Source organism: Notothenia rossii (assembly GCF_949606895.1).
Source record: "Notothenia rossii genome assembly, chromosome: 4".
NCBI classification, from domain to species: Eukaryota; Metazoa; Chordata; class Actinopteri; order Perciformes; family Nototheniidae; genus Notothenia; species Notothenia rossii.
Genome location: NC_136902.1, coordinates 76,967,498 through 76,985,594, shown reverse-complemented (window position 1 = coordinate 76,985,594; position 18,097 = coordinate 76,967,498). Strand labels below are relative to the sequence as shown.

General features: G+C 42.4%; 4 protein-coding genes across 6 annotated transcripts in view; 2 read left to right on the top strand and 2 right to left on the bottom strand.

Annotated features, from left to right (window-relative positions):
* The first annotated feature begins 76 nt into the window (after window positions 1-76).
* six9 (SIX homeobox 9) lies at window positions 77-2,359 on the top strand. Its single transcript, XM_079679390.1, has 3 exons — window positions 77-722; window positions 1,428-1,588; window positions 2,190-2,359. The coding sequence occupies exons 1-3, from the start codon at window positions 213-215 to the stop codon at window positions 2,356-2,358; spliced, it is 840 nt and encodes a 279-aa protein (XP_079535516.1). The 5' UTR covers window positions 77-212; the 3' UTR covers window position 2,359.
* A 275-nt stretch (window positions 2,360-2,634) lies between these two features.
* qpctla (glutaminyl-peptide cyclotransferase-like a) lies at window positions 2,635-8,848 on the bottom strand. Its single transcript, XM_079677328.1, has 7 exons — window positions 8,092-8,848; window positions 6,825-6,971; window positions 6,457-6,750; window positions 5,207-5,368; window positions 4,552-4,651; window positions 4,348-4,464; window positions 2,635-3,773 (listed from the first exon to the last, which is right to left on the bottom strand). The coding sequence occupies exons 1-7, from the start codon at window positions 8,305-8,307 to the stop codon at window positions 3,628-3,630; spliced, it is 1,182 nt and encodes a 393-aa protein (XP_079533454.1). The 5' UTR covers window positions 8,308-8,848; the 3' UTR covers window positions 2,635-3,627.
* Window positions 8,849-9,488: 640 nt separating this feature from the next.
* LOC307036622 (ribonucleoside-diphosphate reductase large subunit) lies at window positions 9,489-13,691 on the top strand. The gene is made up of 4 exons (XM_079677099.1): window positions 9,489-9,673; window positions 10,889-12,870; window positions 13,054-13,242; window positions 13,321-13,691. Exons 1-4 carry the CDS (start codon window positions 9,655-9,657, stop codon window positions 13,501-13,503), a joined length of 2,373 nt encoding a protein of 790 aa, XP_079533225.1. The 5' UTR covers window positions 9,489-9,654; the 3' UTR covers window positions 13,504-13,691.
* Window positions 13,692-15,842: 2,151 nt separating this feature from the next.
* The window catches only part of sipa1l3 (signal-induced proliferation-associated 1 like 3), a 70,449-nt gene continuing 68,194 nt past the window's right edge, over window positions 15,843-18,097 (bottom strand). For all 3 annotated transcript variants that reach the window (XM_079676584.1, XM_079676582.1, XM_079676583.1), the window contains exons 23-24: window positions 17,785-17,866; window positions 15,843-17,500 (exon numbers count right to left, since the gene is read on the bottom strand). In XM_079676584.1, the coding sequence (XP_079532710.1) occupies window positions 17,306-17,500; window positions 17,785-17,866 (277 nt within the window). In that variant the 3' untranslated portion in view covers window positions 15,843-17,305. The remainder of the gene's footprint in view (window positions 17,501-17,784; window positions 17,867-18,097) is intronic.

Genomic DNA, 18,097 nt, shown 5'->3' with positions numbered 1-18,097 from the left:
GGAAAATGTTATTCAAATGAGTGTTTGGTCTGCATGGCAGAACCACTCTAGTCTGTCTGTGGGTGAAAGCCAGAACAAAAGCAAATCCAAAGTGTGTGTGAGGCTGTGCATGCTTGTGTTTGTTCAAGAGAAGGAGGACTGCATGGTTTGTTGTTACAAACCGGATCATCTCGGGTTACCTGCAATTCGGTTCTGCCGGGACATGATGAGAAATGATAAACACACATTCACTCTTTCATCAACGGCCTTTAGAGGTTGTTAGACATCCTCACACATCCTTTTGTTCTACTCACAGACTTTTGGGACCAGTTTCCACTGCAATGATTTTCACAGCAGAGCAGGTTGCATGTGTGTGTGAGGTCCTCCTGCAGAGCGGTTGCATGGATCGTCTTGCTGGCTTTCTTCGTACTCTTCCTCGTCCTTCCCTCTCCTCCTCATTCTCCTCCTTCTGCCCTGGGGAGCTGGAGAGTGTGCTGAACGCTAAAGCTGCAGTGGCGTTTCACCAGGGCCGCTTCACTGACCTCTACACCCTGCTGGAGGGCTTCCCCTTTTCCCCACGCAGCCACGCGCTCCTGCAGCAGCTCTGGCTCAGAGCCCACTACGTGGAGGCCGAGAGGCAGAGGGGCCGACCCCTGGGGGCAGTGGGGAAGTATCGCGTCAGGAGGAAGTTCCCTCTACCACACACCATCTGGGACGGAGAGGAGACCAGCTACTGTTTTAAGGTATTCTTCATGTGTGCCCCAACTTTTAATTTAGCTTTCTACTGGTGCTACATTGTAAGACACATTAGTGAATTCTGACTAGCTGTGAAACTAACAATCTAACAACAGTTTGGATAGGCAACTTATTTACTCCAGTACTGTGCCTATACTGTCACTCAGCACAGTTTTGCAGTGCTTATATCTAAAGTATGCTCCATATCATCCAACTAACTTGAAGTGCTGATATAAGTACCTTATACAAATAATATTATTTATAGATAGAGACATTTTGTTAATTAAAATATATTTTAGTGGTGATACTTCACTTCTACAGGACTTAAACTGTAATGTGTTTTCATACTTTAGTGGAGCTATTTTACCTTTATCTAAGCACCAATCTGACTAACTCTTCCAAAACGATAGAAGTTACTGTACAATGGTTAAAACGTCCAACGTGACATTTTTTTAACTGGCTATCATTCAACTTTACTAAACAACACATTTTCATGAGCAAGTGTTGAATGGAAAACTTAGAAAGTCATGTCATTTAAAAAGGTTTTCTTTAGTGTTTAAGTGATAGGCTACATTTGCTAACATCTAAACTTGTAGCCTACCTAGCTGGGCTGATCTCTGGTTTTAAAAGAGCCACCCCAATTGTTTGTATGTGTTTGTGTTTTAAATATGTTATTGTTTTATTATTATTAAATATGTTTAACATACTTACAGGAGAAATCACGGGGTATACTCCGTCAGTGGTATCGCTATAAACCCTATCCCTCTACCTGGGAGAAGCGGCAGCTGGCAGCGGCCACCGGCCTGACCACCACCCAGGTCAGCAACTGGTTCAAGAACCGCAGGCAGAGAGACCGGGCCCCGGACCTGCAGGGGTAGGTGACGGAGCAGCAGTTGTCTATAGTTTGAATATTTAAAGGTCTTGCGTACAGAAGCCCATATCTGCCATTGTAGTCCTGCAAACTATTTCAAATAATGTATCTCAAAAAAAGTTAATTAGTGGCCTGGTAGACCTAAATCGGCACTTAGATCTGATTTGACCTGTAGTGCTTTTTATTAGATTGGTGTGAGTTGCAGATTGTTTAAGATGTTGACCTTGGAGATGTCTAACTTCTCTCAATTATAATTAAGCTAGTTGGCTTTTGGTGCTCCAAATGCATCTAATGAGTAATGTCTCTTTCAAGAAATGATGACACTGTTACTCACATAATGCCCACCTTGTTTTTAGCAGTTTATGATCTGAGGTATTTTAACACTCTAATTTAACACCTTAATAATCTAGATTGAAAAAAATGTGGTTAAATGTCAATTTTAAACAATCTGAGATAATGTAAAAACTGAACAATCTGTAACTCTCTGTAGAAAACATTGAGTATCTTTTTACAAAGAACAACAGTGTCCCCTTGTGGTTCAATTAAGACATGATGCATCATCAGCATGCGATCTGATTTAGATTCTCCTCATCTCTTCCCTCAGTTTTCAAATATCTTGCTCTGGAGGGACCTCAGGAGAAGGGGACCCTTCCTCTGACAACGACTGTTCACCTCCAGGGAGCCCACCACCCCTACACCATCGCCCCCCTCCTCCTCCTCCCCTCTCTCACCCACCACCTCCTTTACGTCACATATGTGGAGGCCTCCACTGAGTCTGCCGTTCAAGTGTTTCATTTTTGTTTTTTTTATAACTTAACAGTTTGCTTCGACTGAAATGTAAATTCTATTTTCTGGTGTCCATAAAACAAATACTTCGCAAGTAAAGTTTGTTACCAAAACATGACTTAGCAGACGTCCTTCTTTAACATCATAAAGGAAAGATAAGAAGGGAAGCTACTGGAAAAGTGTCCCCATGTACTACTTACACAAACAGCATTTTTCCATGTTCTTTTAAATTCATATAATCGCATCAAGGTCGAAGACAAATCTTCCAAATCATTAGAGCTTTATTTGCAGACCACACCTTGTACATGGTGTAAGTACACATTTGCTGGATCTTGTTCACTGTAATAACACCTTCACACATTTGCTGTATAGCCATATAATATAGCATTTAATAACAGGCGAAGAGGATCCTCAGGTAAGTGGAGGTAAATAATTATTCACAGACATGAACCAGTGTACTCATCTCAATCGCATTAACAGGGCAATTATTTTTAAAGGTATACTATGCAGGAATTGTTGTTTGCTGTTTCTAAACACATCTTTCAAAGCCGGTGCCTCCTCCCCAAGTCAACAAAAGAGAGAGTAAGCGATGTTTGCAGGAAGCAAGGAATCTGAGGAAGAATTGGTCAGATTTTGTTTTGTTTTACAGATTTAGGGTACAAATAAACATAACAACTTCTCCGCACAACCTAGATTGCTGAATTTGTTGTGAATGCAGTCAAAAAGCACCTTATATTCGGCTGCTGTGGCCTTTCTGCTCTGCATCCATGACAGATAGCAGAGGAGAGAGAAGGATAGACACACTGCTATCGAGTCATAAGTGATGATTGCAACAGATTATTTTGTGAGGGTATATTCACATTTGTTAAAATGAAAATCCTGCATAGTATACCTTTTAAAAAGGCATGATCTATTTTTTTCACAGGAATGAAGAATAATTAAGATTCACAGATCAACTTTCCCAACTGTTCCTCCGGTACCATGATCCAACCACCTTTCAACATGTAGAATAAAGACTGTCTATACACATCACATCCCAGACATCTGGACAGGAGTCGGTCTAGCCGGGCCAAGTCTTTGGTAAAGTTTTAGCTGGTATCCTGGTACACTGATAACACAACAGTTCAGTTCATTTCACCAGGTTCAGCTCTTGTGCATTTGGATCCATTTCATGCTGGTTATTTAGCAATTATTTGTCATCAGTGTGACAAACCGCACCAGTACTCCAGTGCGGCTATTGGTCAGGGTTTTGTGTTTCAGAAGCCCAGATATTCTGCCAGAAACACAGCCATGATCTTGGTCAGGTTCACCACAGTGGGGCGGTGCATGTTCTCCTCTGTGTCGTCCAGTGTGTGCCAGAACCGAGGGAAGGGAGTGGCGATGACGTGTAGCACAGGGACGCCTGTTTTTTGTGTGTGGAGAGGGAGAAAAGAGAGGGCTGATCAAAAAATGTTGTCTAGTCCTGCTTTCTTGAAATAAGAACTAACTCCAGAATTAAAACTAATGCTCTTACACTGACCAGAACAAATAAATTCAAGCATTTATTTTGTCTAGGCTTGACTACTTTTACTCCTCTCTTGCATTAACCAAAAGTCACTCTCTGGCCTCCAACTAGAGATGAAACAGCTACCGGTTTCACAATAATATTTCCAATGGTTAGTGTTACTCTTTCAAACTTCCACGTGAGTTTGTTTGAATGCTGTGACAGCGCTTCAGAGAATGTTCTGCCTTTGAAAAGGGCAAAGTCTGAAGTGAATGAAGTGAGTGTATGAATTTGTCTAGTCACTGCTATCTTTTGTGTTGGTGTTTGAATGATTTCCCTTAGTTTGTTTAGCTTTTGTTCAGCTTTTTTGATTCATGTTTTTATATCGCCTATGGTTATTCTACTACTTACTTACTTATTCTGTTATATACATATAGTTATTATTAATATAATGATCACTGATAGCATGTTATGAACATGTGTTATCACTGACCTTTGTGTAGGAAGGGGATGTGGTCGTCCTGCACAGGGCCAAGGTAAACATCCTTTCTGAAATACGTCTGCTCTGAGGGGTGAGAGGTCAAGAGACCCTGGCGATGGAGTCTCTTCTCTGAGAGCACAGGGGGTGAAGACAGAGTTAGGTCCTCCAACAGACTAGATTTTGAATATTCACAAGAACATTACAGCCGATGCTTACCTGCAGCGATCAGACGGTCGAACCAGCGAGCGGTGTTATCAAAGTGATTCACTATCAGAGGATCAGAACCACCGAGCAGGTCTAGAAGCACAAAGAGGTCCTAGAGAGGAAGATGCAAGTTAAAACAACTACTGAATCTTTAGTTCACTTACTTTTAAATCATTGTTCAGGAAATGTTGATGAACACATCAAATGCATACCCCGCCAATCAGTAAAGTTACAGTTTACATCCATTTCTTTCTAAAAGAACATAATCATTTGATCCAATTAGACATTTGTGTAAAATTATCGTAATCCTCATAATAATTATTGAAGAAAAGTGTTTTGAGAAGTCGCAATGACATTGACCTCCATAATCGAATTAGTTTATCGTTGGGGCTAAGTGGTCGTCTCTGACAAATTTGAGGAAAATTCCTTCAGACATTCCTGAGATACCAAGTTCATAAAAAAGGGGGAAAAAAGGAATGCAAGTCTGAATGATCCTTGTGATTTAGTTTTAGTCAGTGGTTGCATACAGACACTGCTGCTATTGCCAAGTTTAAAATGGACTCTGTTTAGGCAGTCTGCTAAATCCAGCCTGCTCATACATAATTGAGAGTGTGTCTGTGTCAGGATGTGAGTAAGACCCTGAAGGACAAGAGTGTCTGTTTCTCACCACAGCCTGGAGCATGGTGGTGTGTGTGGACCCTGCAGGGTGAGGCGTGATGGCCATGCGCTCGGCCAGGTGACGGGACCCGTACAGCGAGTCTGTGGGCGTCCACTCTTCAAACGACTCCTCCCCATCGAAAAACACCAGCTGAAGGGACACTGGAGGTTTCTTGGAGAAAGAGTGAAGAAATACATTTAAATAATGTAGCAGCAACTGAAGCCAGTTTCTCTTCCTGCAGAGATGTCGCAGTGTGTATTCCTTTAGTAACTACATCAATCACAGCCTCTGGAGGCAGACTGCTATTTACAGATGACTGCTGCAAAGAAAACCAGAAGCTGGAGTCAGCATTTTCTTATCCTGTACTGCAGGCACAGAGGCAGAGGGATACAATTAGAGTATAAAAGAAAAAGGAAAAACACAAGTCATTATTATCACCATCTAATTTTCTCTGTGTCAAATAATTTTTACAGTAAAATAGGAAAGCTAATTTGTGAACATATGCTCCAGCCTGTATCTATATCATGAGTGTAAACACTGCACATTACAGTGGTTGAATGTAACCACGTAGATGAACTCATGTCATGTACTAAAATACAAAATCAAGATTACTTTTGAGATTACATTTTTTATCCTGTCCAGCGAAACCATGTATTTCCAGGTGTGTTAATTTTAACGTTTGTGATAAACAGAAGGATGGTTTGTTCGCTAATGAGTTAAAAAAAAAAGATCATACTTCAGTATAAACTATTTAAAAAACCCTCTTTGATTAGCTGGAACATGTATTGTCACAAAGCTGAAATCATTGGGGGGGGGGGGGGGGGGGGGGGGGCTTATAAAACTGTTCAAATACAAATATTTCGTATATCAATATTTTATATTTTTTATATTGTAGCGTGTTCAAGTAACCAAGGGATATAGTAGTTATCAAATAAGTATAAGATGTGCACGGTTATGATAACTTTTACAGATGTAATGCACTGTTGTTGGGGGGGGAGACCGCCCCTTCCATATGAGTGTGTGTGTACGGCGGGCATGAGGCGTGCATGACGGGACGAGTTGTGTTCGTATGTGGAAAAGTCATACTCAGTGCGGTGAACGCTGGCTTTATTGCTACTGTAACCGTAGCACCCCACGCAATAGTTGGGACTGTGTACTGACGTCAGTAAAAAAGGTTTGCCCGCCCCAAGCGCAAATGTCAAACTCTGCCTATGACTGGACATCAACACACATGTAGCGAGACACAACTTTGTACACACCTGCTGTTTGAACAATGAAAGCTGGGCATCCAGAGAGGTGACGAGCTCCAGCATCATAGCACAGGGCACGGCCGAGTCACTGGCCCCCAGAAACACCTTCTCTGGGGCCCGGGGGTCTGGAGGCAGGGCCTTGGAGTCGTAGTGGCAGGCCAGGAGCAGCCTGCGAGGGGCCGAAGGATCCAGAGTGGCAACGATGTTGGTGAAGGGGACCTGGCCCCGGGGGGTCACGGACTGGAAGGAGTCCAAGTCCACGGCCCAGCCGGCAGACAGCGAGGACAGAGTGGAGGTGATGTGCTGAGCAGAGAGGGCGGGTTAGAGGCGAGTGAGGCAAATATGTAAAGAGTGGGAAACTATAACTATTTACACACCTGCTGCACAGCCAGGCTGCCAGGAGTCCCTGGGAGCCTCTCGATTAGGATGGGCCTCAGATGGGTCTCCCACAGGCGGGTACCATCCACCTGAGAGGCCAGGCGGCGGATTTGAGCCGGAGAGCACTTGCTGGCTTTGTGGGACAACTGGATGTGAAGGGAAATAATTCATTGAAAATAAATCAAGAAAAACAATTTAATCAAAAGGTAAGGCAGCAAAGTGTGATAGCAACACAGAGAATGAATAGTAAGAGTATGTCTTCTTTACGGCTTGTTGTGGTGGAGAGGAGGGGTTGTGCTCCAAATCTGACAAGAGCTTGGCAGCAACTTAAACATTTAAATGATCATTTCCTTCCACTATTTTCTTTACATTTGGCATCTCTGCACATCCGTACATCCTGAAAGAGGGATCTCTCCTCAGTTCCCCAATTATTGTCCTGATAAATATTGTTTATTTGCATTTTCTACAATTTTAGTCCCAAATGTTCCTCAAAGGGCTTCAGTTAAGCTAAGTCAATTCTAATTTAGAATTGACTTAGGATGAAAAGTAGATAACATCCCATTTGAATGCAGCCAACAATTACTTACATTGTGAATTAAACTGCAGAATTATTAGTGTTGAATTGTTTTGCACATAACATGATAGTGATAAGTATGCATAACATGTTCCTAATGTTCAAGATGATGGTATTGGACTTGTTTTTTGTCTGAGTTTGACATTTAAAGACTGTTTTCAAACAATTGGACTTTTCATTGAAGAGGGAGCCACCTTGTATCCAGCAGCAGATTTTTTTTAAAATGAAAAACATGTCTGGAGGATTAGGACCAACGTTTCTTATCACATGACTCCTGACATGAGACAGAAAATCAGCACACCACTAGAATCTGAGAATATTTCTAAGTTTTGTAAAAAATAAAATAAAAAATAGTTAGAAGGTTATTAATGTATTATCTTTCTGTCCATGGAGTAATAGTGGATACAGTGATTGACAAATAGTTTCAGCACTAGGCATGTGATCATCTACAAGTTTTAGTTTATTATTAGGTGTCAATAATTTGGCCCTTTAATGTATCCAATATTTAGTCCCCACTAACAAATCACATATCTGATGACAAGATGTTATAATACCAAAATTCAGACAATGCAACCCAATCTGGTATTGGCTATTATATTTCAGAGACAGTGAACACTGTGAGGTCCCACAAGCCACAACAGACAGGTAAAGTTGAACAGTCTGTGTTATAGATCTGTCATAATGTCTCTCACCCTGTCTTTGGTCAGATCTGCCGCTGCTGGCATGCGGTTCCCAGGTCCATCGCTGGTGTCGTTGGACAGGTAAACCCCCAGCACCACCGCCAGCACCAGGACCCCGAGCAAGCAGAGCAGCAGGACCCGGGCCCGGGGCATCCGCAGCCGGTCACAGCCGGGCAGGGAGCCGCTACTCGGCTGCAGAGGCTTGTACTTCCGACTGGACCTGGACATGACGAGAGAGGAGGCTTCGAGACAGGAGTCCTTCAACAGCGACGTGTCCAAACAGACTTGTGGAGCATGTAGGAGGGATATTCACACAGGAAGTGGAGCTTGCAGTAGGCTGTCTGTCAGCCCGGTGCTTCAGATGCAGCAGTCTGCAGTGCTACTCCATCATACAAATTCATGCTTTACATTGCATAGCAGCCCCGGTCTTTGAAGGCTGCTTTACTTCAAATTCATCCTGGATATTTGTATATCTACACAGAAATTGGTATCTGTTTGGTTGTGTAGCAAGCAGAAACTATTTTCTGCTGTGTTAAACCTATTTGTATCCACTAACAGCTATAAGGATAAAGAACTGAAAAACAGAGACAATATAATACACTTGTGATAACTTTCCTGGTGCAGTAGTCCATTCAAAAACGGACAAAGTATGTTAATGGCGGAACCTGTTCCTGTCAAACAGTCCTTGTCAAAGGAGGACTTCTTTAAGGTTTTTAATTATGGTTGGCAAACTGCATTTTGGCGAGCTACCGCCACCTACTGACCTGTAGAAGGAACTAGTCAATTGTATTCATTCAAGATATACAGTTTAATACAAAATTAAAATGAAAGCACATAAGCACATTTTGTATTTACACAAGTACTGCACCTAAGAACACATTTGTGCTTAATTTAAAGAATGGTGTTATGTTAGGTAACTACTAAGAAATAGGGTGCACAAATGTTCCCTCTGAGATGTAGTGAAGTTTAACTTTAATGCAGTAGAATAGGATGGAGTTTATAAAGTAAAGTACAATTTCATGAAAAAGTGTACTTAGGTACAATACTTGAGTACATGTTCTAAGTTATTTTCCTAATATTCATAGATTCAATACATTATTTTGTATTGAGTGAATCATTTACTCAATACACAAGAATAGAAGAACCTCTAGTTATCATTTACAGTAAATGATAACTAGAGGTCTTGGTTCATGTCACAACCATGGTCACAACAGAACAAAACAAAACCTGTTGGTTATATGACCTACTTCTCTATCCCGCCAGAATGAATCTGGGGGAAATTAAGTGGAAAGGAAGCTGACATTCTAACCTGTTGCTATTGGTTCTCAGACAGGAAGTCTCGCAATATCTCCCTGCTGATTGGTCAGAATGCCTGTTCATCTACGCCCTCAGCGGTGACGCCTTCCGTACAAATACAGCGTTAGCGGGATACTTTAGGAGTTCATCGCGCTTTCTCCTCTGAGTGTGGACATAGAGTTAGTGTCCCTCAGCACATTTTGACACAAAAGGAGAAGATCAAGTTGCTGGAGAGAGCTGCTGTTTTCTCGGGGACGAGTTACTTCACACTTTGCCAGAATGCATGTGCTTAAGCGAGGTGAGCAGTTTTGTGTTGTTATGGATAAGGCCTCAGTTAGCTTCAGTGCCTTGTCAATAATAATGTCTTAATGCAATGTTATGCTTCCTCTCTCTGACTCTTTTATATAACATACTATCTAAACTTAAACGACATGCTGGAGTCAGTGAAGCACTGTTAAGCGGTTAGACTAAAGTTAATTTACTAAGTCATGATTTCTAGTTAACCAGTGTCACTAACAGGCTACAGACAGGGTTTATTGTTCTAACTAACTCATCTGCCAAGTTAACAAGCACGTCCTTTAAACATTCACATTTATAACCAGTTGGCTGTGTACACTAGCATTGCCTAATTAAATGTGAAATGTGAGCCTTTCTGCGTCTTATTGCTATGAGCCTTTGTCATAGTTCGCGCCAAAAGATATAATTGACAGGCCTTCCTGCATGTCACTGTGTCCCAGTGAGGCTCTGGTTAAGACATTGTAGGCTGAAGACCAGGAAGAGTTTGTCTATGCAGTTATATTTGACAAACACTCACTTTAAAAACGTGCTGCAGTAGCTTTTTGTCAACTAGTTGATGTTAAACTGCACAGATAATGTAAAAATCAAAAACTAATTTGCTTCATGACTTTATACAGAGCCAGTTTTAATTAAAGGAACAGGTACAATTATATATTGTATCATTTAAAAACAAGGCAACTAGTGTACAGACAGTTATCACAAAGATTACCCTAGATAATTCATTTCTGGCAAATTATTTTTGGACTTGTGGAATGGTTGTGAAAACTTACAGTTTCAATTAGACCATGGGCGTGTTCATATTTGATAAATAATTAACATTTCCTTAATTATATAATAAAATGTATACCTCCCTTTTTTAATTGAGGTTATTTGCTTTCCTTATTGCAAAAGCAATTTTCCACTGGGCGGTTTGTAATGCAGAAAAGGAAAGTGTTAAAAGGAAGTAAATGCAAGAAGATATTTTAGACAAATATGTTGAAATGAGAAAAGGTTTAATAAAAGATGAAGACATCTAATAATATAACAATAAAATGACGTGCATCAACTCTAATTGTATTGTTAAAAGAAAGTAAAGTGATGTAACAACCTTACTGGCTTCATTATGACTTCTTATTAAGGCAGTTTACTGTTAAATCTCTACTCTTTTATTGTATAATTTTGATAACTGTCTGTACACTGTTTGTTAACTGAAGTGTTTATTTGTGTCGTTTTTCAGATGGACGCCAGGAGCGCGTCATGTTCGATAAAATCACCTCCCGAATCCAGAAGCTGTGCTACGGGCTGAACTCTGACTTTGTGGATGCGACCCAGATTACGATGAAGGTGATTCAGGGTTTGTACAGCGGCGTCACCACCGTGGAGCTCGACACGCTGGCCGCTGAGATCACCGCCACCCTCACAACCAAACACCCCGACTACGCCATCCTCGCCGCACGTATCGCAGTCTCTAACCTGCACAAAGAGACGAAGAAGGTGTTTAGCGAGGTGATGGAGGACCTGTACAACTACATCAACCCATTAAATAAACGCCACTCTCCCATGATCTCCAAGGCGACGCTTGACCTCGTCCTCGCGAACAAAGACCGCCTCAACTCGGCAATCATCTTCGACAGAGATTTCTCCTACAACTTCTTCGGTTTCAAGACTCTGGAGAGATCCTACCTGTTGAAGATCAACGGCAAAGTGGCGGAGCGTCCGCAGCACATGCTCATGAGAGTGTCTGTGGGGATCCACGGGACGGACATCGAAGCTGCCATCGAGACCTACAACCTGCTGTCAGAGAAGTGGTTCACCCACGCATCCCCGACGCTCTTCAACGCAGGCACCAACAGGCCTCAGCTGTCCAGCTGCTTCCTGCTCGCCATGAAGGACGACAGCATCGAAGGCATTTACGACACGCTGAAGCAATGCGCCCTCATCTCCAAATCAGCGGGAGGGATCGGAGTGGCCGTCAGCAACATCAGATCAACGGGGAGCTACATCGCCGGCACCAATGGCAACTCCAACGGGCTCGTCCCCATGCTGAGGGTTTATAACAACACGGCGCGTTATGTCGACCAGGGTGGCAACAAGAGACCTGGAGCCTTCGCCATGTACCTGGAGCCCTGGCACTTTGACGTGTTTGACTTCCTGGAGCTGAAGAAAAACACGGGAACGGAAGAGCAGAGAGCCAGAGACCTTTTCTACGGCCTGTGGATCCCCGACCTGTTCATGAGGAGGGTGGAGAGCAACGAGGACTGGTCCCTGATGTGTCCCAGCGAGTGCCCCGGGCTGGATGAGTGCTGGGGGGAGGAGTTTGAGAAGCTCTACACCTCGTTTGAGAAGGAGGGGCGGGTGAAGCGTGTGGTGAAGGCTCAGCAGGTGTGGCACGCCATTATCGAGTCCCAGACAGAAACGGGTACGCCGTACATGCTGTACAAAGACGCCTGCAACAGGAAGACCAACCACCAGAACCTGGGCACCATCAAGTCCAGCAACCTGTGCACAGAAATCATCGAATACACCAGCCACGACGAGGTGGCTGTCTGCAATCTGGCATCCATCGCTCTCAACATGTACGTCACCCCTGAGAAGACATTTGACTTTAAAAAACTAGAACAAGTCACCAAAGTGATCGTGAAGAACTTGAACAAGATCATCGAAATTAACTTCTATCCCGTGCCTGAGGCGGAGAAATCCAACAAGCGCCACCGGCCGATTGGAATTGGCGTACAGGGTCTCGCCGACGCCTTCATCCTCATGCGTTTCCCGTTTGAAAGCCCCGAGGCTCAGCTGCTCAACATCCAGATCTTTGAGACCATTTACTACGCCGCCCTGGAGGCGAGCTGTGAGGCGGCCGCTGAGCACGGCCCCTACGAGACGTACGAGGGCTGCCCCGTCAGCAAAGGCATCCTGCAGTACGACATGTGGGACAAGACCCCCACCGACCTGCTGGACTGGAAGCTGCTGAAGGAGAAGATCGCCAAGCACGGCATTCGGAACAGCCTGCTGCTGGCCCCCATGCCCACCGCCTCCACCGCTCAGATCCTGGGCAACAATGAGTCCATCGAGCCCTACACCAGCAACATCTACACCCGCAGGGTGCTCTCCGGAGAGTTCCAGATCGTTAATCCCCACCTGCTCAAAGACCTGACGGAGAAGGGGCTGTGGAGCGAGGAGATGAAGAACCAGCTGATCGGGCACAACGGCTCCATTCAGGTACTCACCCACATCATGGGAAATGCTTTGTTTTGTCAAGATACTGATTTCATTACTTTGTTTGAGTGGTATGATCACTCTGCTGCTTTTTCTTTTTGGTAAAGTTTTGAGTGTCATTTGATCAATAAAGCTGCTGCTGTCAATCTGTTTCCGCTCTGACGATTGTTTTTATTCTCCCAACAGGACATTGATGGGATTCCAGATGACATCAAGCAGCTGTACAAAACCGTTTGGGAAATCTCGCAGAAGACCATACTCAAGATGGCTGCCGACCGCGGCGCCTTCATCGACCAGAGCCAGTCCCTGAACATCCACATCGCTGAGCCGAACTACGGCAAGCTGACCAGCATGCACTTCTACGGCTGGAAACAAGTAAGGGAGCTGAATTAGAAGATAAATTATTACTATGAATGCAACAAAATGTGTTAAACCCTCCTCTTCCTCTCTCAGGGTCTGAAGACAGGGATGTACTACCTGAGGACGAAGCCGGCTGCCAACCCCATCCAGTTCACGCTGAACAAGGAGCAGCTGAAGGAGTCCCAGAAGGACTCGGAGGAGGTGAAGGAGCTTAACCTCGCTGCCATGGTGTGCTCTCTGGAGAACAGAGACGACTGCCTGATGTGTGGGTCCTGAACGCCTCACAGTCCTGATGTTATACACCTGTAACTACTCCAGAAACTTGAGCAATTATCTGAACACACGATGTATAGAAATTTATTTTAGTGTTCTGTCGACTCTCTTTATGTCCAATATTAACTACAATGTGTTTTCTTTATGTTGGAACTCAAAATGAATTTGTAATAAAAATGTTTTACATGCAAGTTGTTTCATCCTGTTCCTGTGAACTGGTGGGGAGAACTAAAAACATTTATTGCATAAAGAAAGGTAGGACATGTTACCATGAGGAGCAAATATTGAGCCTTTACTTCTAATGGCCAAAGATTCATTGTGAATGAGCTAAAAAAATACTATTCAGAATGTCAACTCAAATAAACCCTGATTCAAAATAGAATGAACTGGATAGTGCGTTTTGGTATGTCTGCACACAGCTAATTGTTTGCAGTCAGCTGTTGAACTGGTTTAGTACCACTTGTGTAACTTGGCAGGGATATGGAACACTTGTCCTAACATTTAAAGGAAATCACACATGTTCTGATAATTATTTTTAATATATTTTTTATAAAATAATGAAAACATTTACACTTTTAAATGTACAAGTTATTATTACAACCCAAAGAAAAACAATTTCCAACCAATATGTTGTCTGTGCATCACGCAGCCTGCCACAAACAGGAAAAATGCCAGAAAATAGAAAACGACGAGGAATCATACAGATCAATTTTGTACAGAGATCAGAAGTCAAATGGCATACACAAATAAAAACACAGTACCCTCATCTTCACTACTGTCTGCAACAGTGGGAATGTGTTAAAAAATAAATTATCAAAATATTTAACATCTAAAAAAAACAAACCTAGTTATAATATTACCATTAACCGTAATGCATTATTGATTTGTTCAACAAGGATCGTTGTGTGTGCTTTAAATAGCTTCAAATTATACAGAACATGAACAAACTTTAGATTAAAAAAGAAACCTTGGCCCTTGTAAGCAAACTAAAGCAAACTAATAAGACCGTCACAGCGAGGAGCAGGAGAGCGTCACGGCAGGAAGAGGTGCTTTCTCTGTGGAGGATCTGAACATTTATTTCAGAGAAACTGGTCAAGGTATTATTCCGGAACCGACGCAAAAAGGTCCAACAATTTAAAAAAGTTACTCGTATCAAATCTGAATAACTGCAGAGGAGTAAAGGAGCTGAAAGCAGAAGGAAATGAGTCCGACTACAGCACATGTTCCCTCTTGAGTCTGTGGAATAAAATAGTTTTCCAGTCGGAGTGAGCGATAGTGTGGCCAAAAATCATGGAAGTGTGATATACTGCAAATCAACACTAGATTTTAAAACGTTTCTATAGTTATTGTCAGCAGTATCAATACACAGGTATCAACTGTGCTTTCTGCCCTCCAAAAGGAATGTGACACATCGCTCCTGAAAGGAATATTGATCCAATTTGTAAGACTGATATAAAGTTTTCCCTTCTGTGTTTATGAGTTTTAACAGATGGAAAAAAGGGACATTTATCTAGATAAACCCCCTTTTTTCACAGATCAAATAAACGTTTCTTCACCTGCTTTTAAGTCAGAAAACAGTTAAGATCAAATTTAGAAAATGGATCACCAGATTTAGTTCTCTCACTTGCCTTTCAGGACATTTTATATGAAGATCAATTGAGAAACTGTTCATATTTTTCTATTCAAGCCTAATTCAGCAGATGAAATGCCTCTGAACAAAGTAATACATCAATAAGCGTTCCTTACAATGACCTTATCACTACAATGGTTTTAACATTTTGGCAAAACCCATTTTGACATCCTCTCAGGCTTGAATGTGTCACATCGCCCACTCCTAACTGATGGTTTATTTTATTCAAAGCGTTGTGAGGAACCTGAGCGATTAGGATTTACAGTTCCTGTCAGACCAGAGAAGAAGAGACCTCCGGATCATAAGAAGTAGCAGATGACTCGTCAGCGATATCAAAACTGACACAGGAAGAGTCATCCTCTGCACGGATGTATTGTCCATTCAGTACCAGCGTTCAAAAACATTATTTCTGTATGAAAAATAGATATAGTAGACAATATCGGTAAGCAAGCGAGCGGTATAAATAGTGTCTCATGTTTTCACTTGGGTCGTCACAGAACACGGGAACAAATCCTCGCACACAGGCAGAAGTGTTGTGGGTTCATGTACAGTAAATGTTTCCTGTAAGCACACGTGACCAATGGCAGCGTCGTTTAGAGTTTTATGTAAAGAATAGTTTGACATCTTTGAGAATACCATCACTCAGTTTCTAGCAGTGAGATTGACACCACCCACATATTTGTCTGTTAAAAATGCAACCCTACAAGGTTAGCTTAGCATACTGTCTGGAAAGGAGGGAAACAGCTAGCCTGGCTTTGTCTACAAAATCGACTTTTCAGCACATTAAGTCTATGTTTCTAAATGTTTTGACCTTTATGGCCAATAAATTTTAATTGCAGGTCTGTTTTTCGATATCAATTCCAACAATCAAATTCAGCTAAGACTCCTTGAAGTAACTAATCTCTTAGCCACAACAGATAGTCCATTAGACGAGGAATTGTCCTTTTAAATCGTTTTTTTTCTGGTATTAGATTATTTAGATATCATGTTAAATAATGAGCTTTAGAGGTGCATGTGGGCCGTCAAGCTGGCTGTTCTCCCCTGCGTGAGATCTTTATGAGAAGCTAAAAGCTCTCTAATGATGTTACTACAAAATGTCAAACTACTGCTTTAAATATTAGGAAACTAAGTTGATTTCAAAGACGTACTGGGATGAGGACTCAAGGTTAAAATAATTATCCAGTCCATTTAGATTTGAGATGAAACGGCACTGCTGAAAAACAGAAGATAATATTCAAAACAATGCACTACATTAGAGATATGGAACTATAATTAATATCACTGAGCTTCATGACATCGACCTTTAACACCCACACAGCACGCCGATGGCTTGTTTCACATCTGAAGGGCCACAGGTTCACCCATGTAAACGGAGGAGAGAAAAATATCGTGGCCCACAAGATTTCATATTACAGTAAACTAGTTTGTTCAGCACTCGAAACGTCCCATAGCACGCACACACACACACACACACACACACACACACACACACACACACACACACACACACACACACACACACACACACACACACACACACACACACACACACACACACACACACACACACACACACACACACACACACACACACACACACACACACACACACACACACACACACACACACACACACACACAGGGAATAAAATGCTTCTTGAGCACACACACTGTTGTGCCATTACGTTTCTGAGAATTCGCTGTACCATCAGTTACACACACACACACCCACCCCTCTTTAGTACATCAATATCAGTACAATATGGGAAATATTGATACATGAGAGCAGGCATGTATCTACAGTACAATGTCTGTATAGCTTCCATTACTTCTAGTGCATTCTGGGAGATGCAGTCTGTAATGAGTCTTGTTGTTTTTTTGGCTGATTCGCTGCAGGAACAGTATTAGGCCTCTCCAGGTGATGATTCTCTAAAACAGTTTCCTCTCCTTCTCGCTCCTCTGGCATAGTAGCATATTTATATATATGAAAAGTATATAAGACTTTTTGACTTGAGTTTATAAAAATAAGAGAAAAGAGAGGGAGGCTCTCTGGGAGTGGTTCTGCATTTTAAAAATCCAGTTTTTCTGTTTCCTTGCTCTCTTTACGGTTTAAGGCAGTCCAGTGGAAGCACCCCCCCTCTGTGGCCGGGTGCTCTATTCCCCCTCCTGCAGGAGTCACTCCCTCTTAGATTCAGCCTCGTACGTTAAGGAGTTAGCCTCGTTGTCGCTCTCGGTCGCGTCGTTGTTATTATAAAGTCTGCTGAACTTGCGCAGCTGCTCGCTGGCCGACAGGCTCTCCACCTGCAGCCGCTGGTTGTTCTCCCGCAGGTTGGCCATCTCTGCCAGCAGAACCACTTTATCATGCTTCTCCTGAGGCAACAAGACATGAGAAATGGAGATGAGAAAACATGACTCGGACTGGACAATAAATAGAAATTCACTGTTATTAAAGGGTTAGTTATTCATCATTAATCATTAGGTCTATACAATGTCAGAAATAGAGGAAAAAAGGAACATCCCAGTTTTTTAAAGTCCAAAAATGATTGTGCTTTTTAAGCTCAGTTCTAAACCCAGATACATTACAGTGGGAGACAGACAAACTAAAACATTATTTTCTTCTTCCAAAAGCAAAAATGTGAAAAGAAGATTCTCACTCTTTCCAGATCATTGTTCAGCTGCTTTAACATCACTTCCAGGTTGTAGAGCCGCCCGGACAGATTGTTGGGCACCTCGTCACTGTAAACAAAGCACAGGACAGATGACTAAACATCGGCACACAGTCTAAGAATAAAAATAGTGAGCAGACGTAATGTAGACGGGTAGGAGGACAGGTTTTTCAGGTGTTTGTGAATGTGCATTTATTCTTGTGTAAGTCTGTGTGAACTGTAGCTCTTATACTAATTGCTGCTCAATGGTAGGACACACACACACACACACACACACACACACACACACACACACACACAC